Source organism: Gymnoscopelus microlampas (assembly GCF_963454915.1).
Source record: "Gymnoscopelus microlampas genome assembly, chromosome: 11".
In the NCBI taxonomy this organism is placed as follows: Eukaryota; Metazoa; Chordata; class Actinopteri; order Myctophiformes; family Myctophidae; genus Gymnoscopelus; species Gymnoscopelus microlampas.
The window spans coordinates 12,753,469-12,781,358 of record NC_139948.1 but is presented as its reverse complement, the minus strand read 5'-3'; the positions used below and the strand labels follow the sequence as shown (position 1 = coordinate 12,781,358).

Genomic DNA, 27,890 nt, shown 5'->3' with positions numbered 1-27,890 from the left:
CTAGGTCTCCGCCCACAGTATAAATTGCAGTGAGTTTCAGGTGAGGCTGCTGTCAGTATCATTAGTCAGTCAGTCAGACAGGCAGTCAGACGTGTCTGTGTGGGAACATCTGAAGACGCTTTGATTCACCTTTAATCCACCCATTATTACTATACGGGACGGGACAGGACAACCTGAAGCAATATGTTCATTTCTGTACGGACTTGAAAAGTGTAACACAGGGAATATGTTTTTATACATGTAAAGCATGTAGTTCAAAGGAAGATATTTTATTATTATTTTATATTATATCAACATGCATCCCTAAAGTGCACCTCGTGAAGTGGATTCTTTATTTTCATATAAACCCGACGAGCTATGGGAAAATGGGAGTTAACAATGGTAAGTCAAACTGTTTACAGAAATGTGGATTTTAAATTGATACATTTTGAATTATCTAGTGTGGCCACTTATAGGCTAGTTTTTCTTTTTTAAGTCAAAGGCTGGGTATTTTATACAACTGTTTTGTGATCACATCTTTAGGCAGGTTTTTCAATCAACCAAAACAGCTATAATATTGTGATTTTTCTCCCTGATCTCATCTTATATGTGTTAGCCTGCTATATTATGATTTACCTGTGTTGTAGCCTACTCTAATTTGTCATAAATTCTCTGTAATAAGCAAACTGGCTAGACTTCTAGGTCCACTCAGTCTTATGCTATAGAAAGAATATATGCTCCTCCTTACAGCTGTTGATGGTCAATCATATGTATGTAGGTCATGCTGGCAGCTGAACATTATACCATACTGTAGCTATAGTGTGGATCCACCTTTCTGTAAGCTACAGCCTACATGTGTGGCTTTGTGACTGTGACTTAGACCTGTGATTCTCAACCCTTTTCTTTTCAATAACCCTCATATTAATATACTGTAGGCCATTTTATACCTTCTTTTTTAATCTCTGGGACCCTGGGATCTCCACAATAAAATCCTTAGTGATCATTTAACTCTGCGAGTATACAGTCTTGTAAAGGGTCAATTTGGTTCCTATTGACTATCTTGTTTAACATTAAGAATCAGTGGCCTACATTGCTCCTACTGTATATGTGGTGTTGTGACTGTGATTTTAGGTTACTTTAGTGTGCCTATACTTTAATGATCTGCCATTGAATTATTGTTCCATCATGATTCATGATGATCCAGTGGGCTGTGAGGACATGATATCATGAGTTAACTATGAGAGTGTACAAATGAATGAAATGAACGCTGAGGATTTTGCAGCGTGGGTTCTTGTACAACAGCCCTCATGTGTGTAATGCAACTGGTCTGGTGACATGGTTATTGTATATAAGGAGCTGTCTCTTTGTCTTAAGAATTGAATTCACTTTGTTTTAGTTGATATCATCCTCGAAGTCCCTGTTGTAATGTTACCACACAGCAAAATCCTGTGCGTGTTTTGTTTAACCCTGAGCTGAGGGTGTAAAAATTAACCTCTGGGACCCTCAAAGTTAAACAGGATTCTGCTCTGTTGACAATATGTAAAACACTGGAGGCAGTGCTCAAATGTGTCATTAAAGATTGGGCAAACAGATAAGGGACAACTTCAGATATTTACGTACAGTAGTCCATACCTAGAAATTTGCATTTTTATATAATTAAATGGAAATGACTTAAAATGAGAACTTCTGAAAGGTGACAACAGGTAGCAGAATGGTATTGCACAGTGATGACATTATGAGTGGAGGAGGTTGCTAGTTGTTGTACATACTGTATTGTTAGTGCTTGGGACAATATTGGCCTATAATTTATCTATGTCTCACAAGCCTTCTATTGTCAATAGTGAAATTAAACATATTATGTTGATACTATACAGTTCTAATGGACAATGGTGTGTCTGCATGTTTGTGTAATGTCACCAAAACTCCTCAGTGTTAATTCACCCACTTGTAACTCTGAGACAGTACCAATGTAACCAAATGGACCCTGCAGGTTACATTTGTACAAACGCAGAGTTGCCAATGTGCTCTGTCAAGTGTAACCAACTGGCAACCCCCCTCATTAACTGTGATAATTTAAGAGATGAGTAATGTTGTCATGTCCTTGGCGTAATGATGAGCTTGGAATAGAAGACATTATATTGTAAGCTGCCCACAAAACCTCCCCACACACGAGACACAAATCTGGAATCTGCATCTGCACCAGTTTGATAAAGGTGGTCCGTGACATGATAACCTGCTGTCCCCTGTGGCCTCCAGCCCAAGATAACACTATGTTCTAGCTAGTTTTGAACGTAGAAAGAAACCTTGGAAATCTGTAGGATTTAGAGCTGTCTGAATGTTGAGCTTTTTGCTCTATGAATATGTGGCAGTGAAATGAAAGAAAATAAGGAAAAGTGCAGTAGTAGTTGCAGTTGTAGCCCTGCTAATAGGATTCAGAGTAGTCTGAAATGTGAGCTTTTTCCTCTATGTTATGACTGATGAAAATATAGACACTTGGCTAGACACTTGACCCTTGCGTCTCTATTTTGGGCATGTCATTATAGTTTGTTTGTTTTTTCTTTAAAAAAATTGTAGGTCGTTTTTATTTTATTAGAAAATAACAGACTTATCATGCACAGACGGTAAAAATCAGTGGTGTTAATTTAACTACAACTATCAGAGTTAAAAAAGGAAAACTCTGTACTGTGTCACTGTAGTTGCCACAGTCCAGAGGAGAGCAATTGTTTATTTATCTCGGCGTTTCCAGTGGTTTCTTTGTCTGCGTTTTTTGATTTATGCGACGCGGCCTGTCTCATTATACGACGGACAATCCCGCTTTCATTCAACACACAGCGGAACTTTTCAAAACGGCTGCATTCATAAACCCTTGTTCCTTTACATAATAATTGCGTCGAGTGCTCTTGTAGCATTCTGAAGGAGGCGTTCTTGTGAATGCACTGAGGGCTCTCACTGAAACCAAACGAGGTCTCCATGGCTGATATTATCATAATGGAAAACTACTGTGTGTTTTATCTAAATCAATTTGCGTAAAGTGAGAGTGTACAAATGGGACCAAATGGACCCTTACCAAATGGACCCTTACGGGTCCATTTGGTTCCATTTGTACACTCTCACAGTTAAATAAAACTGAAAACATTCCGGTGTGGGTTGGGGTCTGAGAGACAAAATATTGTATCAAATGGGGGCCGGTGGCCTGCAGTCTTTAGTTGAGAATTGTAGACCCTGGTGTGTCGGGTAGGACCCCTACAGTGTAGCAGTGCCTGAAACTCGCCTCTGGCCGAGTGCGGGAGACCCGGGTTTGAATCCCGGGTAGGACGTCAAAGTTATGGACTGCAGCTTGAAAGCATTTTAAGTAACGGGTCCATTTGGTTCCATATTTGTGCACTCTCCTTACAGTGAACCTTTCATCGCTCTTCCATGTCAGTGAGTGACAGCACTGAAATGGAGACCTTGCTGACATTTACACAATGTTTAGTATTTTTATTCAGAACATTTTGCCTACGATGCACTAACCTTTGCTAATCCTGTATTTGTCCATAAACATTTTTTTTATGTAGAAGCCCGATAGGCCTGGTATTTTGAAGGTGCTAACGGCTTAGTAAGCAAAAAAAACTTCAAAACAAACATTAAACGCTGGCTAATGTCGGCATGTGCATTTTAGGACACACCGTAATTATTGGCTGTTGGGTGTGTTTTGACTGGATGGCTAGTCATTACATGCTACACAGTGTAAGGGCAGCCCGTCACACACGCACTTCAAACGCGTCATAGCCAACGCAAGCCGAGGCTTCACACGCGTCCCGCGTTGTTTTGCGTATTATGGGCAGTGCCAGCCCAAAATATACCCAGAGTTAAAGTGGGCTATAGCCTGTTCTATACCCCGGGGTATATTCCAGGCTAGTCCAGTTTACACTTGTATAGTTTGACCAGGGGTATATTTTGGGCTTTTACACAGGCATGAGTGCCAGTTTTCTGGTGTGTAGTTTGTTTGCTGGAGTGTTGGCTCACTGAAAGAAAACTACAAGCAAAATGGCTGCCAAGTGGGGTCAACGGCGGCACGTCTTTCCTATTGGTTGATACCCGGTCAAAGTTCACCAATGTTGAACTCCGCCCGCCACATGCGTCAGAATTTACACGATTCAACCGCTCTCCCAAGGGAGAATCTTCTCACTGGCTAGTGGGGAGATATTGCTCATATGAGCTTCAGGCAGTACTACTTGGTCAACCAGTAGGTGTTCTACCCGACACCACGGTCTAAGTTTCTCAATGAAAACACAAGGAGACCACCTCCAACCATGCACTGCAGATTAAAATAAGTGTATTGCAGCTTTCATTTGTAACTCTGAGAGGGTACAACATCTACAAATGTAATCGAATGGACCCTTTGAGTTGTTAAAGTATAAGTACAAGTACTCAGGATTTATTGCATGTGTTTGCGTAGCCACCACGAGACTGACATGGTGGTTTTGACTGGGAGGCTTACTGTGTTTTGTTGCTTTAAAGTGTGTGTGTGTGTGTGTGTGTGTGTGTGTGTGTGTGTGTGTGTGTGTGTGTGTGTGTGTGTGCGCATGTGTGTGCGTGTGCGCGCGCGTGTGTGTCTCTCTCTCTCTCTCTCTGCTGGCTAGGTCGTGCAAGCTGTTTTGTTGCTATTTTTACCACCCCAAGGTCCAGCCTCTGACCCTCCAGTGTTGTGACCAGTCACACAACTAAATATATTTTGTGTTGACCCATAACCGTACTGTGTATTTCAAGGAGAAAGGGCTATTTTAGACCACTGGAGGATATCCAAGTCGCAGTCTTTCTCAGTGTGCGTGACTGCCTCTACATGCTGGTGTAATTTTCAGTGTTGCACTCATTATACAGAATGGTCAATTTCACAATCATTGTATTGGATTGTAAATGAGTACTTAAAGGGATAGTTCACCCAAAATCAACTACACACCCCATGAAGCCTTGAATTCATGGATATTGTTTCGTTTTTGTCGCATCCCTAAGCCAATAATGTGATGACTGGTGGAGACTCAAATGTAGGTCAATCGAGTCTCCTACTGACCAGCCACTCGGTCATTGAATTATTGGCTGTGTGACAAAATAAAACAAATCTCCATGAATTCAAGGCTTCATAGGGTTTGTAATTGATAGAAAATAAGGACTTTTTTTTGGGTGAACCACTCCTTTAAGGTTGCAGTTGGTAAAGATGGGGCTGATTTAAATTACTTTGTGTTGCTGGGTAGCTTAACCTATAATGATTCCACCTCATGTACGTTTTGTATTAATAATCAAAGTAAGTAAAGTAAAAGTACCTCAGAATTGTACTTAAGTACAGTACATAAGTAATATGTAATTAATGACTTTCCACCACTGGAAACCAAGTGCTATAAAACAACAACATCATCATCAACGTGTGTTTTTTTTCAGAACCCAGTTCAGGAGTGGTGTGATGAGTCTGAGGATGGGGTGGTGTACGGGGTCACTCTCCGCCGTACGCCCCTGTCCCCCGGCCCCGGCGGCAACGACGCCTGTCCCGGCTCGGGTTTCGTCAAGTACCGCACCTGCAAGGTGCGGCGCCTGAAGGCGGCCACCCTGGAGCGGCTGGTGAGCCACCTCCTGGAGCCCGGCTGTCAGGACTACAGCCGGATCTTCTTGTCCACGTACAGAACCTTCACCAGCACCACCGCGCTGATCCAAATGCTCTTCCAGAGGTAAGACAACGGGGGAGGAGGAGTTGCGCCTGATTTCAACTTTGTCGTGCGGCGGTGTTGCGCGCCGAAAATATCAATAATCGCAATTGCATAATTTGCATAATCGTCATAATCATTTCAATGTTAAGAATGTTCATATATTTTCAAAAAATGACAAAAATAGTGGAAATAGCAGGTCTACAAGCTCAAAACGCGTCGCGATGCGACGCGTTTTGAGCTTGTTGATCGGCTATTTCCACTATTAATGTTCAATTGATAGTGTAATTAATAAAACGTGTTATTTGTCAATCTGCCCTGTGCAACTTTTGTTTACGAAGGCTATAAAAGCCAAACAGAAATTTAATTTTTCATTCATAATGCTCCAATAATGTCCAACAACGACAGAAACACAATTCAATCGTTAATCGCGATTATTTGTATGACAATTAATCGTCAAGTAAAATGGCATAATCGTGACAGCCCTATATCCATGTTTTAAGAAAACTTGTAGTTCCATGCGTTGTCTATAATAGCCGGATGCGTCCTCGCTGCGGCAGGTGGCAGAGACGGCACAAAAAGTTTAGATAACGCGACAACCAATCAGAAGCGTGCGTTGCGGTGGTCTGAACTAGGCATGGACTAGGCATACACACGAAGGTGATGTGGATGTTTCATACGTTTCGTAAACACTCATTTACCGGACACAAAACCTTAGAGGAAAATTACCATCACTTCTATCATCCATTGGAGCTCCTTGACTGCCTTCTATACATCCTTATCCATCAACCTAGTTTCTGTCTCTCTAGTTAATGTTTAGTTGAACAACTAACCTGATTACTTTACAGCTCTTGACTTTTATTCAAAGTGACACGGATGATGATACACATACACATACATATACACATACACATACACATACACATACACATACACATACACATACACATACACATACACATACACATACACATACACATACACATACACAAATGAACTATTAAAGTTTGGCTTTCAGGTTGGAACCATTAATATTTTATTCAAAAGGATAGGGGGCATGAAAAAATCTGGCCAACAAAATCAATGCATGCCGTGTCCCGGCATGCATTTAACTCGACAAATACAATATTTGGTGTGAATGCCCTCAGACCTTCGAAGACGCAGATGAAAGGCCGTCCTTGAAGTTGCTGTATAAGCTAAATCACCATGTTGCATAAGGGCTGTATTACACATACAGGCCTACAGTAGCCGCCCTGACTAAGCAGCAGTCTCCTAGCATCTTTGATGTCCTGATAATGAACACCTCGCAGGTGTGCATTACCTTAGGTCTGTGTACAACAAACATCCAGAGTGGCCTTAGTGTGCAGTTAGCAGGAGAGCAGGTTTGTGCTTGCAGAAAGACAGGGGAATATACAGTACAGTATAAGAGAATACACTGCAGGCTTATTATAGCTAACTAAAAGTAAGACTAAAACTAAATAATTGTGTTAACTATAGCTAAAATAAACACAAATGTTTAAAAAAAAAGTGAACGATGCAAAACGAACTAAAATGAACTAAAACTATATAGCATTGCATGTAATCTTTGTTTTAGTTTTTCCACCATCATCCTATCCTATCATTTTCAGCTTCTAGAAATCAAAGCTTTCCTCATAATCCCTGAAAAACTAAATTACAACTAAACTAACACCAGTCAATTCTTAAAACGAAAACTGCATGCAGTAAAACTAGCTAAAACTAAACTGAAATCAAGTGAAAAAGAATAAATACTCGAAAACTAAAATAACTTGATACACAGTAGTCAAGTCAGTGTTAATTTGTCCGTTTGTAACTCTGTGAGTGTACAAATATGAGGTAACATCTGTACACTCACAGAGCTAAATGAACCCTGAGGGTTTTGCTGTGTAGTGTAGATGGCCTGTGGAGAGGAGTTTGGCCAAACCCACAGTATAGTCCATTCACAGTGCCTGTGTGAATGTGTCCCTGTTTGTGTCTTGCAGGGACAATGCCGCCTCAGACATGGACAACAGTGAATGCTACAGGAGGTGGGTGGATGACTTTTCCCATGACAGCCCTCTTTCAACTCATATGCTGCGTATGAAAGCGTGTGTTATTCTAAAATGAGAGGTCCGCCATCTGACAAAGTGCTACAACATATTTGATAACAGTAAAACATTTTTATGAATAACAAAGCCCTTTAATGTGTTTCAAAACAACACAGTTGTTTTCCTTTATATTCAATTGATTGAATTGAGTGATGAACTTAAAGCATCAATATTGCTTTGCAATTACCTATGATTAATCCATTTTGTGGCTGGTTCCCCCTCTCTCTCTCTAATTTATCTGAAACGATGAGTCTTCATTGCAGCATCTGACCTGTACAATTAATTGAAATTGTATTCACTTAAGAATCCAGTATTTCCAAATGGCAATAATGGCCTGGAACCCCCAGCATAATTCTTATGCTTGATTTATATTCGAAAATGCATTGCAATGTGTTGTGAGCTTTTAGATCTGCTTTTTTACGGCTAGATCTGCTCTTTTCTGATTCATACGAAGTATACAAAGTGTAAATCAGGCTTTAAACAGACTCTGAATGCACCGTCTCCCCAGTCCGGTTCTGACCCTGGTCCAGACATGGTTGGACGAGTACAGCGAGGACTTCAGGAGTCCTCCCAGTCACCCGCCACTCAGGCTGCTGATGGATCACCTGCAGATCAGTGCGGCCGTATCCACCAACATGCGCTGCCAGCCCAACTTCTGTTCCTTAGCCGGGCAGGCAGAGGAATTGCTGAAGAGGTTCCAGAAGGAAGGTAACTACACCTCCGCGCATGTCATTGTGAATTTTCTTCTGATGTCCAATTTGTTTTCAGTTACATACGCTACTGTAAGGCGGGGGTCATCAACGTTTTTCAGGCCATGGACCCCTAGCTGAGAGAGAGATGAAGCGGGGACCCCCTCTATATTGTATAAAATTGTGTTTCAGATTAAACTTTTTTTTCTTTACTTTGTCTGCTCTTTTGTCGCTCTACACCTATTACTCTTTGCCAAAAATAGCCGATCTACAAGCTCACAACGCCTCGCGCTGCGAGGCGTTGTGAGCTTGTAGATTTGCTATTTTTGGCTAAGGTTGTCCTCAGAAAAGGGATGCTAGGGTTCAAGTGGTTAATGTAAAAAACAAAAAAATCATATCACACAAAGATTTGGCGGACCCCTTGTTGAAGACTCCTGCTGTAAGGTTTCATGTTTTTCTAATGAGAGAAAACATTCATTTCTAATGAGAGAAAGATTTCCTGCCCTCTTTTTGAATTCCATAACACATCCCGGATCATATGTTGGGATTTAAAGTACAGAAGTAATATGCAGAAATGCTGTTAGCCTTTTTTGGCGATCTCATGGATGTTAATGGACAATTTGATTAACATTACTGTGCTGTGTTGACCAGTCTACTTGTGGGCTACATGTAGACAGACGGACAGACAGACTTTTTTGAGAAACTCATTTGTCATACAGTAGCTGCACTGCAGTAGGAAACGGGACAGATACAAATTACAGCAGAGTGATATGTCTAGGCTTCAAGAGCAAAATAAACAAATAAAGGAGTAAGCAGATATTTTTTCCCATCCTTTAGTTTATGTACTCCAACTTCCTTGAAACTGCAAATGCTGGAAGCTTGTATGAAAACTAATTTATCTCAATCTTCAGCTGTAATCGTGTGATGTAACATTAAAGTTGAGTTTGAGGTAGTAACATACAGGAAGTAGAAATAAGATAATGTATACAAAAACGTATAGATATAAGGCCTGGTCTGGCTGCATTTATTCAAGAAATGAGAAAGAAAGTAGAAAGAATTGAAAGTGAATACCACAAGGTGGCATTTATTTAATTACATTTCTTTGCTCATGTACTATGTCACATAACTGGATGCTTGGTATGCAAACCCATATGTTTCACATATTTTTAGCCTTAGCCTTGGTTTTTGATTTGTCAACGATGTTCCAGAAATGGAGACCACGAGGCATTCTGCCCAGGCAGATGTGGAACAGGAAGAAGGCTCTTCCGGCACGGAAGGTTTGGATTGTGAGCCCTGTCAGGAAGCAAGTGACATCATGGATTTCTCCGTGCACGCCATCGCAGAGCAGCTCACCCGCCTCGACTCGGTAAGTGAGAGGGAATTCACTCTGAAAGGGCTTTGTCTTCTCCGGGCTTTTGTCACCTCGCGTTTTGACTTGACCTCAATCAGGAGGGGTTGTCAGTGTAACCACTTTGAACCTGGTGCACACATTTACACTTACACTTACACACACATTTACACTTTAGTTGAGTAAAATTACAAAAATATTGGCATCAAATGTACTTAAAGTACCAAAAGTAAAAGTTTTAAAATGTATAAAATATTTTGAAAATAGCAGATCTACAAGCTCACAATGCGTCGCATCGCGACGCATTGTGAGCTTGTAGATCGGCTATTTTCAAATGGCCGAAATGTATATAGGGCTGAAGTGGTTAATGTATATTTTGTAATAATAATAAAAGTAAAATAAAAGAAAATAAAAATAAAAGAAAACTAAAGTTTTCAAATAATTGTAGTGGAGTAAAAGTGCAATATTTGCCTCTGAGATGTAGTGGAGTAGAAGTAAAAGTATTGGAAATTGGAAATACTCAAGTAAAGTACAAATACCTCAAAATGTACTTAAGTGCAGTACTTGAGTGAATGTACTTAGTTACTTTACACCACTGCATTTACACACACATTTACACTCAAATGGCCACAGAGGAAATGAACTTGAGCTTTTTTGTGTCTTATCCTTTTGAAAAACATGTACAAATCTGTGTTCATACGCATTTTTGTCTATAAAAACGTCAAAAAGAAAACTGGCTAAATCCTTGTCCCTTCTCACTGTGTCCCAGGCTCTGTTTGTTAAACTGGTGCCCTACCAGTGCCTGGGCTGTGTGTGGTCCCAGAGGGACAAGAAGCCCAACATGTCCCCCACCACCCGGGCCACCATCGCCCAGTTCAACGCCGTCACCAACCGGGTCATCACCTCCTTGCTGTGCCGGCCCACCCTCGGCAGCTCCAGCCCTCCCTCCTCCCGCAGGACTCCCACCAGCCCGGCACAGAGGGCCCGCATCATAGAGAAGTGGATCAGAGTGGCACAGGTTGGTGACAAAGAGTGGCTCAAAGCCAAGGGTGGCGAGATTCAAAGAGCAAGCTTAGCTTGAACACACCTCCTTCACCTATTCCAAAAATGCATGCCAGTGAGTCACAGAGACACACACACACACACACACACACACACACACGGTATTGTACACCCCTGGTTACATCAGGGGATCAGACCATATGTGACGCAATATTGTTAGTACTGTGTCTGAGTGACACAATTCAATATTAAGTACATTTTAAGTCGATGTAAATACGCGACATCGAGCAATATTTTACGTCTATGCCCAGAATCAATTGCTGCTATTATCAAGTGGCCCTATACCTTATTTTCTTACTTGAATAAGAGGTTTTAGTGTTAAGGTGTATTCCTGTTCAGCCTTAGACTTACATGGTGTGACTATGCTTACTGTATATCCAGATTAGCAAGCTTGCCAGATGAGCGAGTGTTGTAACAGTGTTTTGATCATGTCAATTGTGACTCCTGATGGCTGGACTCCCTGAACCATTTGTTGGGAGTCGGATCAGAAGCCAATTCAAAACAAGAGATCATCCGGACTCTCCTGTTGTGAAAGAAAGAAAGAAAGAAAGTCTTAAAAATACAACGCTGAAAAACGCATCATTGTTTAATACTCGTCGTACAAGTCATACGTTCATTCACGGTCCCCTAGAGAATGTACTGAATTCCAACAATGCTGTTCACTTGTTGCTCCTGCAGGAATGTCGGCAGCTAAGGAACTTATCCTCGCTCAGGGCCATCCTTTCTGCCCTTCAGTCCAATGCTGTTCACAGGCTGAGGAAGACTTGGGCTGCTGTCAACAGGTAAGGGACACATGTCTGGGTATACACACACAATCTCGGGTTCATATGTGCCAACCTTTAGTTAGTTATTAGTAAACAGCCAGTCTACAAGCTTACAATGCGTTGAACTGTGCAGATTTTTGAAGACAGGCTATTTTCGGTGCGTGACACTGGCACCCATCTAAATCGGGCTTAATTGGAAGATCTCACTCATTCATTTGGAATGTATGGCCCATTCTTGGCCAGGGGACCACCGGTGGTGTAATACAAGCGGGCACGGACACGATGACAACTGAGTCAGACATTTAAAACCTTTGGTTTTGATCCAAGCTCTATGGCTGTATCACCTTGTATCACATGTTTTTCTTCGTCATCATTCTTTTAATGAGGGTGATGAACTTGTTATATAAGACTATAAGAGTTATGTAAGACTAAAGTGACCTGAAGCCGCAAGTCGACACTTTTAATGTGACCCATATTTTATATGCCACTTCGGGACCTGAGACACTTTAACATGCCAATAAAAGTTGACAATGTGATGGATAATTGAACCATAAAATTCTATATTCATTTTCTCTGTTGTAAACATGTCGTCTTGGCCCAAATAGGTGAACGTATAATGAGCTGCATGGTCCTTGACCAACTTTTTATATGTAATTGTCCAGTCCGTCGACCAGTTATGCAAAGACAGACTTGAGTTAAGTGTGCCTTAATGTTTATGACACAGTGAGACCTAATTAAATGGCTCTAGGAATTTAAGACTGTTGTTAGGTTCCGATCAGCTGGCCTGGCCACTGTAAATAAATGTCTGTGTGTTTTTTTTTTTTTGTTCTTTCAGGGAGAGCATGGCGACCTTTGACAACCTATGGGAGACCTTCCCTGATGAGAACTGTGTTCTCTCCAACAGAGAGATGCTGGTGGAGGTAAGAAGACCAGCCAAAATCAGCATCACAAAGAAGCACATATTAGCTTGTTACAAACAATGTTAGGTCTTAATTCCCAGTTGATTTAGTGGATACTGTTCTTTAAGGCCCAGTTAATTAAATGCATTTTTTGTTTTAAAATGATGTTACGGATATTCATCTTTGAGTTTGTCTTGCATCTAGAAAACATGTTTTCATAACATTTCTAAATGTAACTAAAAATTCAGGTCTCTGAATTAACTACTGAAACCCGGCTACTGTACATGGTTGACCTGACACCACCAGGGCAATATACTACTAGGCTCCCTCCTGTTTTGCTCTGCACTAAATATCTTTGCCAAAAGTTGCCAAGACTACAAGCTCACAATGCATCAGAATGCAACGTGTTGTGAGCTTATAAATCTGCTATTTTCACCGAATGTTCAATTCAGAATAGGGACGCCGGGGTACATGTGGTTCATTGCTTATAGGCATTTATGTAGACACTTATTTGCATTTACAGCCTTGAGTCACATGATTCATGTTCAGCTGTTTTGTGTTGGCAAAGATGAGCTGATCAATTTGATAACGAAATCCATTAAAACCAAATCATAAACGCAACCAGTTGGCAATACCAGTTAGCAGAGTGATGTTGTTCTACAGAAGGCTCTATACTGTATTTAACAGGTCAGACTGTTACATCTATCAATATTTAACTGTGACGTTAACCACTGTGGGACATAATGGTTCGTTTAAAATGAACTGAACAAAGAGCAGTCCAGGAGCAGTCACTTGTTCTCAAGAGAATACCAGTCTTCAGCTATAACCCAAACAAAAAAACAAAATAATAGGTCAGAACATCATCAGTGGTCTAGGACTCTCCAAAATCAGGATCAGCATCGGACCCAAAAGTCTAGCATTGGTCGGGCCCTATTTTCAACCCGTATGGATTGGCTACTTACTTATTAAAAATATCCTTTTTTACTTCAGTTAATGTTTATATAAATGGCTTAACAGGGTGTTCAGTAGTAAGCTAGAGTCTGACGTCCGTAAGCACACAGCGAGGGTTAATTTCCCAGGTTCCTTCAGCCATTCTCTTCAGAGGTGTTGCAGTGGAAAGACTGCTAAGTCAATATGGACTTGGATCCTGTGTTTTTTGTTCATGAAAGCCCAACTAACTAATGTGTTAACTGCTTCACAAAGGTTTGGAAAGGCTTTGAAGTGTCTCACAGCTTTGTTTAATCCATTTACAATTGAAGTCCTTTTCAGACACTCCCTATTTTATAAAGGAAGCTTTTATCTGGGTAAACTGTATCCCGCACGCACACTCAAACAAACGAACAAACGCATGCACTCACACCAGAATGCTTCAGTCTTGTCCTGGCGTTGCTTTGGACAAATGAGGCACTGTGCATAGGCAAACACACTGTACAATACACAGCTATGTAAGCAGTAACTAAAGTTTCAAATAGCCTATATATAAAATAGGACTAAAGTGGCTAATGTATGTTTTATAATGTTATCATGTATACCTGCAAAGTAACTAGTAACTAAAGTTTTCAAATAATTGTAGTGGAGTAAAAGTACAATATTTGCCTCTGAGATGTTGTGGAGTAGAAGTACAAGTATAGACAATTGGAAATACTCTGGTAAAGTAAAAGCACCTCAAAATTGTACTTAAGTGCAGTACTTCAGTAAATATACTTAGTTACTTTACACCACTGGGTATATTGTATTATTTGGTCCATCTAGTCACTCATCCAATTACAATTTAAGCATTTAGCGGATGTTCTTATCCAGAGGCAGAGCAACCTTCAAAGTGCAAGATCAGAGTAAATGGCATGAGCTCTAGTCAAACAATAACAGAGTAAGTGGTTGGGGAACTGTAGTGCTAAGAAAACAAATGCAGTATGTGCTACAGAGTAACTACAGGGTAACGAGTAGACGTCAAACCTGGCATCGACGCATCTACAGTAAACAACATAACTAGCATCTATCTGAATCAAAATAATAGTCCACAAGCAGGAAGTGCATGATAATACGTAAGTACTAGGGGATGAGGTGAGTTTACACTACAGACCGTGGCAGTAGATGAGGAGTGACTCAGTACTCCCTTGGTGCAGGCCTGGAATTTCATCGTTTTAGGGGCAAGGCCACTTGGATTTTGGTGTAGTAAATGTTTTGAGGACACAAAGGCCAAATGCCAGGGCAGGAAGGCCGTCAAAAAACAATGAGTTTAATGAATTGAATTTGATGGTTAAGAATGATTTAATTGTACACGTAAATGCACAGTATAACTACCAGCTAAATAAATAAATACAGCTTTTCATTATCTCAGAATTCAGAATCTCAACCGGACACCGGTGTCTAAAAAACATATTGACAGTAAAGAAGCCAAGGAGAATACTGTGAAATCAGTTGGCACACTGGGGCAGTGCGGACAGGGCATCAAGGCCATTGTGGCCTTTGGGTGTATCAGTTTTTGAATATCAGAAGGCCAAAACGAGGGGCGACGGCAGCCATGGCCTTCATGGCCTCCATGAACTGCCTGCTCTCACAGTAGACCTGCAGTTTGAATTCTTTATTTAAAAATGTATTTGAGTTTTACATTTGCAAAGCAAATAACAGAAAGAAAACATACATGTGAACATATACATAATACAAGTAAGTATTCAAAGAGAATCAAAGTAAGAAAATGATAAATGTAAGAAATATAATAATAATAATAGTAATTATTATTATTATATAAAAGTACGAAAAATGTAAGAAAAATTAAAAAGATAAGACCGGTTTGAATTCTTGCTTCTCCCAAGTATCAGAGAGATGTTACATGGTTTATGGTTACCCAAATTATTTGGGTAAGCTTTTTGTGTATGACTATGTGACTTTGTGTGATTATGTGCTGCAATTCAATAGATGTTTTTTTTGTTACTCACACTGTTTTTAACCACATGAACCCTAGCGTCCCTATTCTGGGCATGTCATAATAGGCAAACATTCGTCAAAAATAGGTGAACCTTCAGTAAAAATAGCCGATCTTTATACTCACACACAATGCAACACATTGTGTTTCCAAGTACAACAAAGTATATAGGGTTTAACTCTCTTTAACTCACTCTTTTTAACATAGAAGTCATTTTAGCTTCAACCACTTACTGTAAGCCCTATACTTCAATGACTAGCTAAAATATCTATTATTATTATTATGATTATTATTGTAATTGTAATTAAAGTGTTCTCTCTCTCTCTCTCTCTCTCTCTCTCTCTCTCTCTCTCTCTCTCTCTCTCTCTCTCTCTCTCTCTCTCTCTCTCTCTCTCTCTCTCTCTCTCTCTCTCTCTCTCTCTCTCTCTCTCTCTCTCTCTCTCTCTCTCTCTCTCTCTCTCTCTCTCTCTCTCTCTCTCTCTCTCTCTCACACACACACAATTGTACGCACATAATGCACATCATTCTTAATATCTGCTGCAATTTCAACTGCTTCATTCCAATACTATTTTTAACCATGCGTCATATTGACCGTATTTGACCCGTTTTTCTGTTTATTTCTTCCTCTATCTTTCCCCCCTTTCTTTAAACTGCAAATGATTATTTATTTTTTTTACATTTCTTTTACGTCATGTGGCAATAAAGTTGAGTTGAGTTGCTTGTCTTGACTTGAGAAAGGCAGCCTTGTATTCATTTATTTCGATGATGGCACCCTGTGGTCACTTGTAACATTGAACTAAATATAGCCCCAAACCCCCCATGTGATCTTTCCTCACAGGATAGGACCCAGCCTGCCATGGATAACGTTTCTCCCAAGTGGTGTCCTATCTCCAAACAGATGGTAAGCCATACCTCAGTGGAGGGAAAGGGAACTTTACATCTGCATCCATAAACTGGCTGAGGTCTAGGTCAAGCTCAATGTTAAGCCTTCAATAGCTTCGAACGTTGGTGAATAAATGGTGCACTAGGATGCATCAGGCCAGTGGTTTTAAAACTGTTTGTGCCCAAAACACACCAATGGGCAAGTCGAAATCTCAAAGTCTCACACCAAAAGAAGGAAAATTTGTTTTAATCATCCTTTGCCGGGAAAGAAGGGATTCCGGTGTTGTCCTCTTAGTATATTCTCACAAGGCTAGTGTAACGCTGGCTTCTCATAAGTCACATGTGAAATCAAAATGTTCTCATGTTACACAACTCTGTCAACCCAGACCGCAAGTGACTCTGTTGGCTCGGCCAGGGTTGTTAATGAGTCTGACGTGGCAGGGAGTCGAAACCTATCTTTAGCCCCCCTCAGGGCTGCTGGCAAGTTTGAAATGGCCTCGGATTACCGGGATTTAAAAAAGCCAGTAATAATTAGAGCAGACGGGTCTTTTTTTTTGTATGAGTCATACGTACATCCTCCGTGGCTGTAACACGAACCTACTGTGTTCTACTGCAGATGTGACTTTCTTCATATAAAACCCCTCTTAAGTCGATGACATTCTATACCATTTCGGCCGCCTTAGTGGCCGTCCCATATCGATGTTTTGCTGTCTTGCGTCATTCAGTGTAATGGGGTCATATACCTTATGTGACAGAAAACGACATGTTACAAATAAAGGGACGGTCATTGTTTGTGTTGACAGAAGTTCTACCTATACCAGAAACAAAACAGTTTTCATGTGTTAAACTGCATATGGCATCAATCTGTGTGCATGTTTGTGAAAAATGCCATGTATTAACAGACACAGCAAAACATTGCCTGGCATACGTCTGCTGTTTTAGACTCCTTGTTCAAAATGATCACACAGTGGGATCCGTAGACACGATTCGACTTGCATCACGTACATCATGTCTGATTGCTGTTATTTTGTTTTCTTGTTTTATTTCCAGCAGAGCACCTCGAGTGCCGTGGTCCCCTACCTGGGCACCTACCTCACGGTCCTCACCATGTTGGACACTGCCCTGCCAGACAACCTGGAGGTAAATACTGTCAGCTGTAGAGCTGCAAGGCTAGCCATTATTTTCGTAGCCATTATTCTATCGATTTCTTTTTTCATTAACGCATTAAGACCGGGAACGCATCTGTGGCATTTTCAGATTTCTTTGGCTATTCAAAAATAGCAGATCTACAAGCTCATAGCGCGGCACTGAGTGCCACGCTACGAGCTTGTGGATCTGCTATTTTTGAAAAATCGTGAAAGTTTGACTAAAGCGAACATTTGTAACTCAAATACTTTGTTGTACAACAGTGTCACACAAAAACTGCAAGCTCACAATGCGACTCGTTGGGGGTCTGTTCGGGGTCAAGTGTCTTGCTCATGGACACACTCTGATACATAGCAAGCTGAGGGTTGAACTAGCAACATTCCAATTCCCAGGCGGCCTCTCTACCTACCTACTCAGCTACCTAGATATTCACATGAGGAAGTGATTGCCAATAAACAGAGGCCCCACATTTAGCAAACAGAAATATATACTGTACGTCTCATGTAATTTCCCCCCGCACATTAGTTTTATGGTGTCTACTTGTCAAACGCCCTTATTTATATTCCTTTTTATCACATGCTGTTGAGTTCTTCTCAGTCTCTGTTCTCATTAATCTCTGATAAAGTGTTAATCACGTGAAGCGCTATATTTTTACTATTGTTTTTTGACGGATGTTTACTATTGTTTTGACAGGGGGAGCTCATAAACTTTGAGAAGAGGAGAAGGGTAAGCAAAAAAAAACATTTTTTAAGAGTCATTACAAATGCAAAGGTATACAAAAAGGTGTTCAACACATATGTCACTGGTGTTATCGCCTCGGTGCATTCTTGTCTCTGGGCAGGTGTGCGCGGGGATGTTTGACTAGGTAAATAAAGCTGATAGTGCATTATTTTACGGTGCAGAATGGGAGAGACTGGCACACCATTTAGTTTCGCTGTCCATTCGCCCATTCTCTCTCCTCGAGAGAATTTACGACTTTGTTCAAAGTGTCACCCGTCTCGTGTCCCGCTGAGCGCGGTTATGTAACCGTGCAGGTCACGAGAGTAGTGACCGTTTGTCCTCTATGTGTGTCTGTGGCACTCTTAATTTTTCATTACGTTTCGATTTATCTCCTTCGCAGGAGTTTGAGATTCTCTCCCAGATCCACCTGCTCCAGGCCTCCTGTGCCCAGTACAACCTGCCTCAACACCCCAGGATCGATGCTTGGCTGCGGGAACACAAGATGCTCACTGACCTGGGGAGGTGAGGTGGAAAGCTCTCTTAGCCTGAGTCATACTTCACCCATTCAAACCGGTTGACGCATCTGTGTAACCACTTTATCCATTATTTATACTTTGGATTTTAAGAAATAGCAGATATACAAGGTCATGTGCGCTATGAACTTGTACCTGCTATTTTAGAAAAATCGTCAAAATGTTTGCAAATCTTTGAATATATATATTTTTAAAGCAACATTTATTTACTCAAATCTTTGCCTCTCTTCTCTGCTTTGAGATGGGGGTCCGTGGTCCGTTTTTGAATAGCCAAAGAAAAATCTAAAATGACACAGATGGGTTCCCTGGTTTGAATGGGTTAAGTTGCATGCAGGTTTCATGCACAGAAAATAGCCGATCCACAAGCTCATACTGTAACGAGTTGTTGAGCTTGTTTGGGTATTTTCGGTGCACGACTCTGGCACGCAACCCAAGTAAAATCACACCTTACTCAGAGATCCTCGCTCTCTCTCTCTCCCTCTCTCTCTACTCGACAGAACACTGCCCGGTCTGTCTCAATAAAGATTGCTCACTACTCTTTACTGAAGAGAATATAATGTATTCCCATCATTAAAGATTTTAATCAGTATTTAAAGCTGCCATACCATAACTTATTTTAATGAATACAACTTTATTTAGTTAATATATTTGGTAGAGTACGTACTCCAACCACTGCAGATGTACAGTACTAGTTACGTATATGATATACGTAACTAGTATCTGCAGTGGTTGGAGGTGGTCTCCGTACTTTTCCATTGAGAAATTTAGACCCTGGTGTCGGGTAGAACATATATTGGTTGACAAGTCGTACCGGCTTAAGCTGATAAGCTTAATATCTCCCCTGGCTAAATTGGGATTTTCTCTTGCCTGAGCGGTAGATATTTGATATCTGACGCGGGAGACCAGGCTTTACATAAAACACATGACATAAGCAGGACAGGACGTAAAAGTTACGGATTGTAGCTTTAATACTTTAATACTACTACCACCAATCATAAAGACATGCCTAGAAAGTTTCCTCTTTCAAGTGGACACTGGTATCGTTGATTCAGCACCTTAGTTCTTGTCCTTCAGTTGATTTATTTTATATAAAGAAAAGAGAAGGAAGATGATCCGTTTGGCCCATATAACTGTAGTATCATATTCCAGTGTGCGTTATTTTGAAATCAAAGTAGTTGGCAGTTGTATAATCTGAGTTGTGCAATTGGAAGGTTCATCTATCAATGTAAAACACACTTGTAGGTTCACACAAGGTGTGGCCGTTTCTAATAACCTACAGTATTTATACTGTAATGTAGGTTATGTGAACTAGGTTAGCTGGTTACTCAAAGTGTGACTGCTGTAGGGAATGAATTGATATCTTAACGGCATTGTTTCTTTTTTGACAGTTATGAATTGTCGATACGTCTGGAGCCTCCTGTGGACCTGTGTTCGCCGGGCCCCTGGAGCCATCGCACTCTCACAAAGAAACTCACTTCGTAAGTAAAGTACCTGTCTACACTTCTAATCTACAGCACACACGGTTGACACAAAGACGCTCGTAAATCATACTCCCACAGACGTGAACACTAGCAGTCTTCGTATAGACGTTTGAAGCACTTTTGTACTTATACTGTAGGTGAATTATTTATGAAGAATTATTTCTATCTGGCCAAAGGAGACCGTCACCATATAGTCAACGTGCCTGGTGTGGTTTCACCACTGAACACTGCATTGTGATTTGTTTATGTTTAAGTGTATTAAAGGATCCCCATTAGAGACACATGAATGACCCTCTAGTCTTCCTGGGGTCCTGAACAAAGCAAATACAATACAGATACAGAAAATACAAATGAAAGTAAAACAAAACAATAAAATAAAAATGAATACAAAAAGACAAATTAACATGATAAAATCAAATCCAACAGTCCAGTCAAATTAGACCAAATACACAAATAACAGTTACATACTTGACAGGATATGGCAAGATATCCCTTGACATATATTTTTAAAGTCATTTTGTTATGGATTGTAGATAAGAGGGTTTTGGGCAGAGCATTCCAGAGTACTATTGACCTATATAGGTTGCGGCTTTGTTCACAAACTGCACACCTTTTAACTTGGAATTATGGATAGTTAGAGATTGGACAGGGAGGCCACAATGTTATTAAACTCTGCCTTGTTCCTCATCCTTTCAAAGTACCTTGCTTATGAGGACCCTGTATAGCTTATATAGGCTGGTACTGATTTAGAGGCATTGAGATACAGGAGTCATTTGAAGTGCGTTTTGCAATCAATATGGCACATTTACCACCAACACTATTGGTTGGCTGTGGCTGTGGTGCCGCTCGGAAAAGCCTATTTGAACCCACTCACTCCCTGTTTGTCTTCTTAATTTATACTACGTCATATGTCGCTGCCAGGCACCAAGAATAGCAGATCTACAAGCTCACAGCACGTCACATCCCTTTTACTCCACTACAATTATTTCAAAACTTTAGTTACTAGTTACTTTGCAGATACATTATTACATTATAAAACATGCATTAACCACTTTAGCCCTATGTTATACCTAGGCTATTTGAAAATAGCAGATCTACAAGCTCACAGCGCGTCGCATCGCGGCTCTTGTAACAGAGTACTTCTACATTGCAGTATTGATACTTTTACTTAAGTAAAACATTTGAGTACTTTTTCCACCACTGCATTTAAGCCAGTTGTTCAGAAACCCGGTTTGTTTGTGCCCAGCCTCTTGACAGTGAATGACAGCTCTAAGAAGGTGCTAGCGGACCAGATCAGTGTGTCGTCTTCTGGATCCAGTGGATCTGAGATGGAAGACCTCTCGTCCAATGGAGGCTGCTCCATTAGACTGCAGGTGTGTGTGTGCGTTCAGTGAATTAAAAACGGCCAAGGATGGAAAGGTCTCCACATCTTATTATTGTATTATCATTTTGTTATTTATTGTTTAAGGTTGCAATCCGAAACTAATTGTAAAATGCTATTTCAATGCATCTGTATGGTAGAGTACATTGTTATTATATAATTACTACATCTGCAGTGGTTGGAGGTGGTCTCCCTAATCTTCTATTGAGACATTTAGACCCTGTAGGACATCTACTGGTCGTCAAATAGTACTGCTTGAAGCTCATCCAGTCCAATATCTCCCTTGGACATGTGGGGATTCCATCTCAGAGGAGTGGTAGACTTTTGGATTCCCACACGGAATGAAAGTGTTTCCATTCTTGTGTGTCACAATAATTCCTTTACTCGAGCTCAGCTTTTCCACATTAAGCGAGTGTCGAAAACCTTTTTTTGCAATATTGAGACGTTTTCTAAGTGATGCATCATAATTTCCATAAAAAAGAACAATGGATGGAAACATTGCTAATGTGTCTCCTCATGTTGTTCTCTTCATATGTGTAATCAAGCGTGTCTTTTTTCAGAGACGCGTTGTCCCATACATTAACCAAATGGCTCTTACAGTTAATAATCACAATCACAGTTAATAATTGTCAACCCCCCGAAACAATTCTGAACAGCTGGGAAATATATTGAACGCAGCTCGAAAGCTGGTTTATCACAGCACAATAGATACTCATTGACGTGCTGTTGAAACTGGCAAGGGTACTTGAGTGAGAGTGGAATGTCCATTGAGGCAGGTGCTTAAACTGTTGGTTTAATGGGGCGTGGAGCTCGCTGAACACAGTAAATCCTTAGTGTTAAGTTATCCGTTTGTAACCCTGAGAGTGTACGAATGTAATGACCCTTACAGCTCCATTTTGGTTCCATAAATATATGCGGTTGCATAAACGCGTACTCTCAGAGTTTAATTAACATCGCTGATGGGCGCAGTGCTCGATAAGAGGCTCTATTCACAGCAGCCATATTTTCACTTCCTTAACAGGTGTTACCAATGATACTAATGAAGGCTCTGTTCCATTTAGTGTAGCACAGTGGTAACTCTGTGCTACAATGTACAAATGTAACCAATGTACAATGTACAAATGTAACCAAATGGACCCTTACGGGTCCATTTGGTTACATTTGTACACTCTCAGAGTTACACAACCGTAAGGGGCCATTTGGAACCATGAGGGTCCCTGAACCCACATTTTAGTCCTACTGGTGTAGCAGTGTTTCCAGTGAGTCGACATGCATAATATCAGCACCCTGACTCTGTTTGACCAGAATGGAACAGAGGCTTCATTAGTATCATTGGTAACACCTGTGAATGTCTTCACAATATGGTTGCTGTGCATAGAGCCTAGTGCTATGACTGCCAGTGTTTCCAAAGGAACTCTCTGAAATGAATTTCTTTCACTCTCTTTCTGTCCATCTCACAATTTCCCTTCTCTTCATCTCCTACTCTCTCTCTCTGTCTCTCTCTCCCCACAGCCACTTTCCCTGTCGTGCAACAATGTCTCCGAGACCTTTTCGTCCTCGTCCTCCTCCTCCTCGTCCTGTTCCACGTCTTCTCCCTGCTCCTCCGCGGACTCCTCCATGGAGGCTCCTACCTCCTCCTCCTCCTGCTCCTCGTCCAGCTCACAGCCGGACCTCTGCGCTCAGGCCGCGGTCCACCATCTCATCCTGCCCGAGTGCTCCTCCCCCAAGCGCTCCGTGTCCATGACCATGCTGCCGGTCTACAACCGGCAGGTGGCAGACTCCTGCATCGTCCGGGTCAGCGTGGACCTGGGCACAAACAACGGAAACATGTACAAGAGCATCCTGGTGAGTTGTGATGAACACAGACCAGTGGTGGAAAAAGTACTCAAATGTTTTACTTAAGTAAAAGTATCAATGCTGCAATATAGAAATACTCTGTTACAAGTAAAAGTCCGGAATTCAAAATGTACTTGAGAGAAAGTACAAAAGTATTGGCATCAAAATATACTTAAAGGGTAAGACCACTTTGGTAGAGGTTTGGGTTGTGTAGTTACCTTGCCATGACGTAACTCCAAAGGTGGACAAGAAATCAAAAATAATTGGTCCATTGATTAGAAATTGATAATTCAAAATATGCTCCTCATTGACTTACATTGTACGGTAAAACAGCTCTCAGTCTCTCTTTTAGCACACAAATGAACCCAAACATAGCTGATTCAGACAATATAGAGCATCACCAAACCCAGTACTGTTTGTTTTTTTAATAAAAATGTCAACTTCCTGTTGATTTTACTATTTGAAGATCTGGATCCGGATCCACTGATCCAATCCAGGTTTTCTACTTATTAAAAATGGCAAAATCAACAGGAAGTTGACATTTTTATAAAAAAAAAAAACAGTACTGGGTTTGGTGATGTTCTATATTGTCTGAATCAACTTTGTTTGCGTTCGTTTATGTGCTAAAAGAGTGACTTTGAGAGCTGTTTTACCGTACAATGTAAGTCAATGAGGAGCATATTTTGAATTATCAATTTCTAATCAATGGAGCAATTATTTTTTATTTCATACCCACCTTTGGAGTTACATCATGGCAAGGTAACTACACAACCCAAACCTCTACCAAAGTGGTCTTGCCCTTTAAAGTAACACTAGTAAAAGTACTAAAATGTTTGAAAATAGCAGATCTACAAGCTCACAACGCATTGCGACGCGTTGCGAGCTTGTAGATCTGCTATTTTCAAATAGCCTATGTATAAAATAGGACTAAAGTGGTTAATGTATGTTTTATAATGTAATAATTTATACCTGCAAAGTAACTAGTAACTAAAGTTTTCAAATAATTGTAGTGGAGTAAAAGTACAATATTTGCCTCTGAGATGTAGTGGAGTAGAAGTAAAAGTATTGGAAATACTCAAGTAAAGTAAAAGTACCTCAAAATTGTACTTAAGTACAGTACTTACTGTAAGTAAATGTACTTAGTTACTTTCCACCACTGGGTGCTCCAGCAAACACAATAGACCTTTTTCACAGCAGTCCTATTGACATAAATAGTTGTGTAATGTTATACTGTTGTGAGGTGTTACCAATGATACTAATTTACCACTGTATATACTTTGTCATACGACAAATAGCCAAAATAGCTCATATACAAGCTTACAACGCATCGCAAAAAAGGTCTGTTGGCAGTGTTTGTGTTTGGGAAGCCAGCAAAGGAATGTGTTCTTTGTATTAGCAACTTCTGTTAGTCGACCAATGACTAAAAGTGGGGGTGGGTTCTTACAGTTGTAAAAGAAAAGAAAAACAATGTGATTGGAATTTATTTTAATGTGCTGACATATCCAACAATGGGAACATAGATATATAATTTATTGGTGGGCTGAGTTTTGTAAACATTGAATTGACATGCTGGTAAAGTCAGTGGTCAGAGGGGGGTCATTCACTTTGACGCTGCTAAGGAGAGATGCTTTGAACCTTCATCAGTATTAGGTTTATTTGTACTGCAGAGTATAAATGAGGCTTTTGGGTTACCTGCTGGTAACGTCAGTGTTCCCTGTTAATAGGCCATGCTTGGCAACCAGTGTAAGCTCTGTTATAACTGTCTCAATAATAATGAGGAGTGCCTGCTTTCTAGATTAGTTTTCACATGCTGTGCAAAAGAGGTCCCCAGGGCTAGCTATTAAGTCTCGTATTTCTCCAGATTTTCTTTAGTTTATGTGTAACGAGTACTTTGGTTCTTTGCGTGTCCTTCACAGTTGACCAGCCAGGACAAAACTGCCCAGGTGATTCAAAGGGCCTTGGAGAAACATCACCTGGAGCACATGAGCAGACAGGAGTTCACTCTCACACAGCTCATCTCTCCAGGAAGAGGTAGAAAAATCATGTCTAACCCAATGTATTTGTATATATTCTTTTTGCATTTTTAATTAAACTCAGCCTTTTAACTTGAGTGAAACATTTGTGTCTGCAAAGTGAGTGAGTGAAACATCATTGAATCACGTCAGCGTCCATCATAGAAGGCTTTCAGTAAAAGGACTTTTGTCTCTTACTTTTCAGAGCTACTCATACCAGACAAAGCCAATGTCTTTTATGCCATGTCCACCGCAGCCAACTTTGACTTTGTTCTACGTAAGTTCTCGAAGGGCCAGAAGACACCGCTGAGGGCAACCTGTAGTTTGGGTCGCTACACCAAATAGCGCCTCCTTTGTGGAATGGAGGCCGAAGAACAGACAGACGCACTGAACTCTGAGTGGAAATGAAGTCATGGAGTAGTTGTTTTTGTCTACTCTTTTTTTTTTTTTGGATTCCGAAAGAATCCAAATGTGAAGTAATGAACGGTAGCTGATAATGCAGTGTCACTTTATGGATTAAAATGAAGACTTCAGGAACCTGGGGACATAGTTTATAAAAATACTAAACGGAAAACACTTGGACCAGAACAGCTTTTAACTATAACTGTTGGAATTAATCTTATTTGAATCACTACTGATGAACTGTGACAATGGAACACATTCCTTGCCCATTTCCCCTGGACAATGAGCTCCTTACGAACATCATCCCACAATGGAAGCACATGAGGGTGACACGTGCAAAGAGCAGTGACCCATTTACTGTACATGTGAACACTGAGAAATGCCTGGCAGTTTACCGGGGCGGCTGAGCCAAAACCAAGGGTTAAATGGCAGGTGACGCAAAGACAAGTACTTAATGAACAACAGAATGCCACAGGTAGTTTTGTTTTTTATTTTAATTTTAGACACTAGAGAATTTTAGACAAAAGAGATTAGGAATCCTGGACTGTGTTGCTTTGCGGAGCCAGAAGAGGGAATGTTTCCCCAGGACCCAAGCTAGTTAAAATAGCAAATCTACAAGCTCACAAGGCGTTAACGATGCGCTGTGAGCTTGTAGATCGGCTATTTTCATTTCATACTTCTTAAACATGTGTTATCTAATTTATAAGAATTTCTTTGATTTTAATTTTATTTATTCATGAAATTCTTTTGAAAAATTGTTGAATTTCTTTTTAAATCATGACAAAATGTTTTTTTTATTTTTATGTTTTGAAATAATAATAATTAAAAACAAAATGTAGGAAAGAAAAAATGAAGGGATATTTACTGTGACCCATAAAAAATTTGTCTGCGACCCACACATGGGTCCCAACCCAGTGTTTGGGAAACACTGATGATCTAGATGGCTATCTCTCCGTCCTGGGTCCGTGCCAGCATCACTGCGTGAAACGCCTGATGACATACAGTATGAGTGGGATAGAGGAACTGTGGCCACCCCGACTGGCTCGATGGCATTCCTGTCATGGCCAGTAAGCCACCGTACCGGAGGAGACGTTGATGGACAGTTCTAGTTCAGTTTTAGTGAAGGCGTTCAGTTTTAGTGAAGACTTTTCAGGGCAGAAGATCCAGCCTTAGTTGTGTTAATGAGCTTGAGCTCTATTTTATACTTGGTTATACAGCGACGTTGTGCGAAAATAGCAGATCTACTGTGCAAGTAGATGTAGATCATTGTGAGCTTGCTGATCTACAAGCGTTTTGATCTTGTAGATCAGTTATTTGTCCTTTTTCTTTCCCCCCCCTTTTTTTTTTTTTTTTACATTTTTGCCTAAAAAGAAAACAAATGACAAAATGTGTGTGAGTGAGTGATGGAGAGAGAGAGAGAGTATATGTGTGTGTGTGTGTGTGTGTGTGTGTGTGTGTGTGTGTGTGTGTGTGTGTGTGTGTGTGTGTGTGTGTGTGTGTGTGTGTGTGTGTGTGTGTGTGTGTGTGTGTGTGTGTGTGTGTGTGTGTGTGTGTGTGTGTTGTGCATGCTGTTGTGCGTGCTGAGTAGATTTCCTGTGTTGCTGCTCTAAATTAACATGTTCATAATTGTCAGGTGTTTTTGCATTACTTTCTATTTTAATGTCTTCTCTATCATTGTCTTTTTTTCATTAGTGATGAATTGTGCATCCGCTGATTTATGCGTTCTTTTGTTTGTTTTCAAACACTATGATCTACATAGCTTAAACAATAATGTATTTAGGAATCATAGTTGAGCTACTCTGATGAATATTTGCAATGTTGGTAACAATGAACCAAATTTCTGTCATGGTCTGAGAAAAAAAAAGAATGCATATTAAAAAACAAGACAAGTCTAATTATGGTGTGGCCTCTCTGTCAATATTACGCCATCTGTAGCAAGTTAAAGTGGATGTGCAGTTTGTGAATGAAAGTCATTGCATTGCAGCGTCGGCTGTAATTGGTCTATTTTTGTAGGGACATAGCCTAAGTACAGACAAACCATGTTCTAAAA

At 40.5% G+C, this 27,890-nt stretch overlaps 1 protein-coding gene across 2 annotated transcripts; it reads left to right on the top strand.

The window, feature by feature from the left end:
- Nucleotides 1-68: 68 nt before the first annotated feature.
- LOC311055970 (ral guanine nucleotide dissociation stimulator-like 1) lies at nucleotides 69-27,722 on the top strand. Of its 2 annotated transcripts, none has more exons than XM_084072284.1 (17): nucleotides 69-381; nucleotides 5,398-5,681; nucleotides 7,658-7,702; nucleotides 8,271-8,470; nucleotides 9,660-9,817; nucleotides 10,569-10,817; nucleotides 11,540-11,643; nucleotides 12,461-12,545; nucleotides 16,286-16,348; nucleotides 17,383-17,469; nucleotides 18,169-18,201; nucleotides 18,596-18,717; nucleotides 20,117-20,206; nucleotides 21,456-21,582; nucleotides 23,103-23,435; nucleotides 25,343-25,457; nucleotides 25,644-27,722. In XM_084072284.1, the coding sequence occupies exons 1-17, from the start codon at nucleotides 358-360 to the stop codon at nucleotides 25,781-25,783; spliced, it is 2,259 nt and encodes a 752-aa protein (XP_083928410.1). In that variant the 5' UTR covers nucleotides 69-357; the 3' UTR covers nucleotides 25,784-27,722. The 2 variants fall into 2 exon arrangements, with proteins under 2 accessions (XP_083928410.1, XP_083928409.1); XM_084072283.1 differs by having other exon boundaries at nucleotides 17,380-17,469.
- Nucleotides 27,723-27,890: the final 168 nt, after the last annotated feature.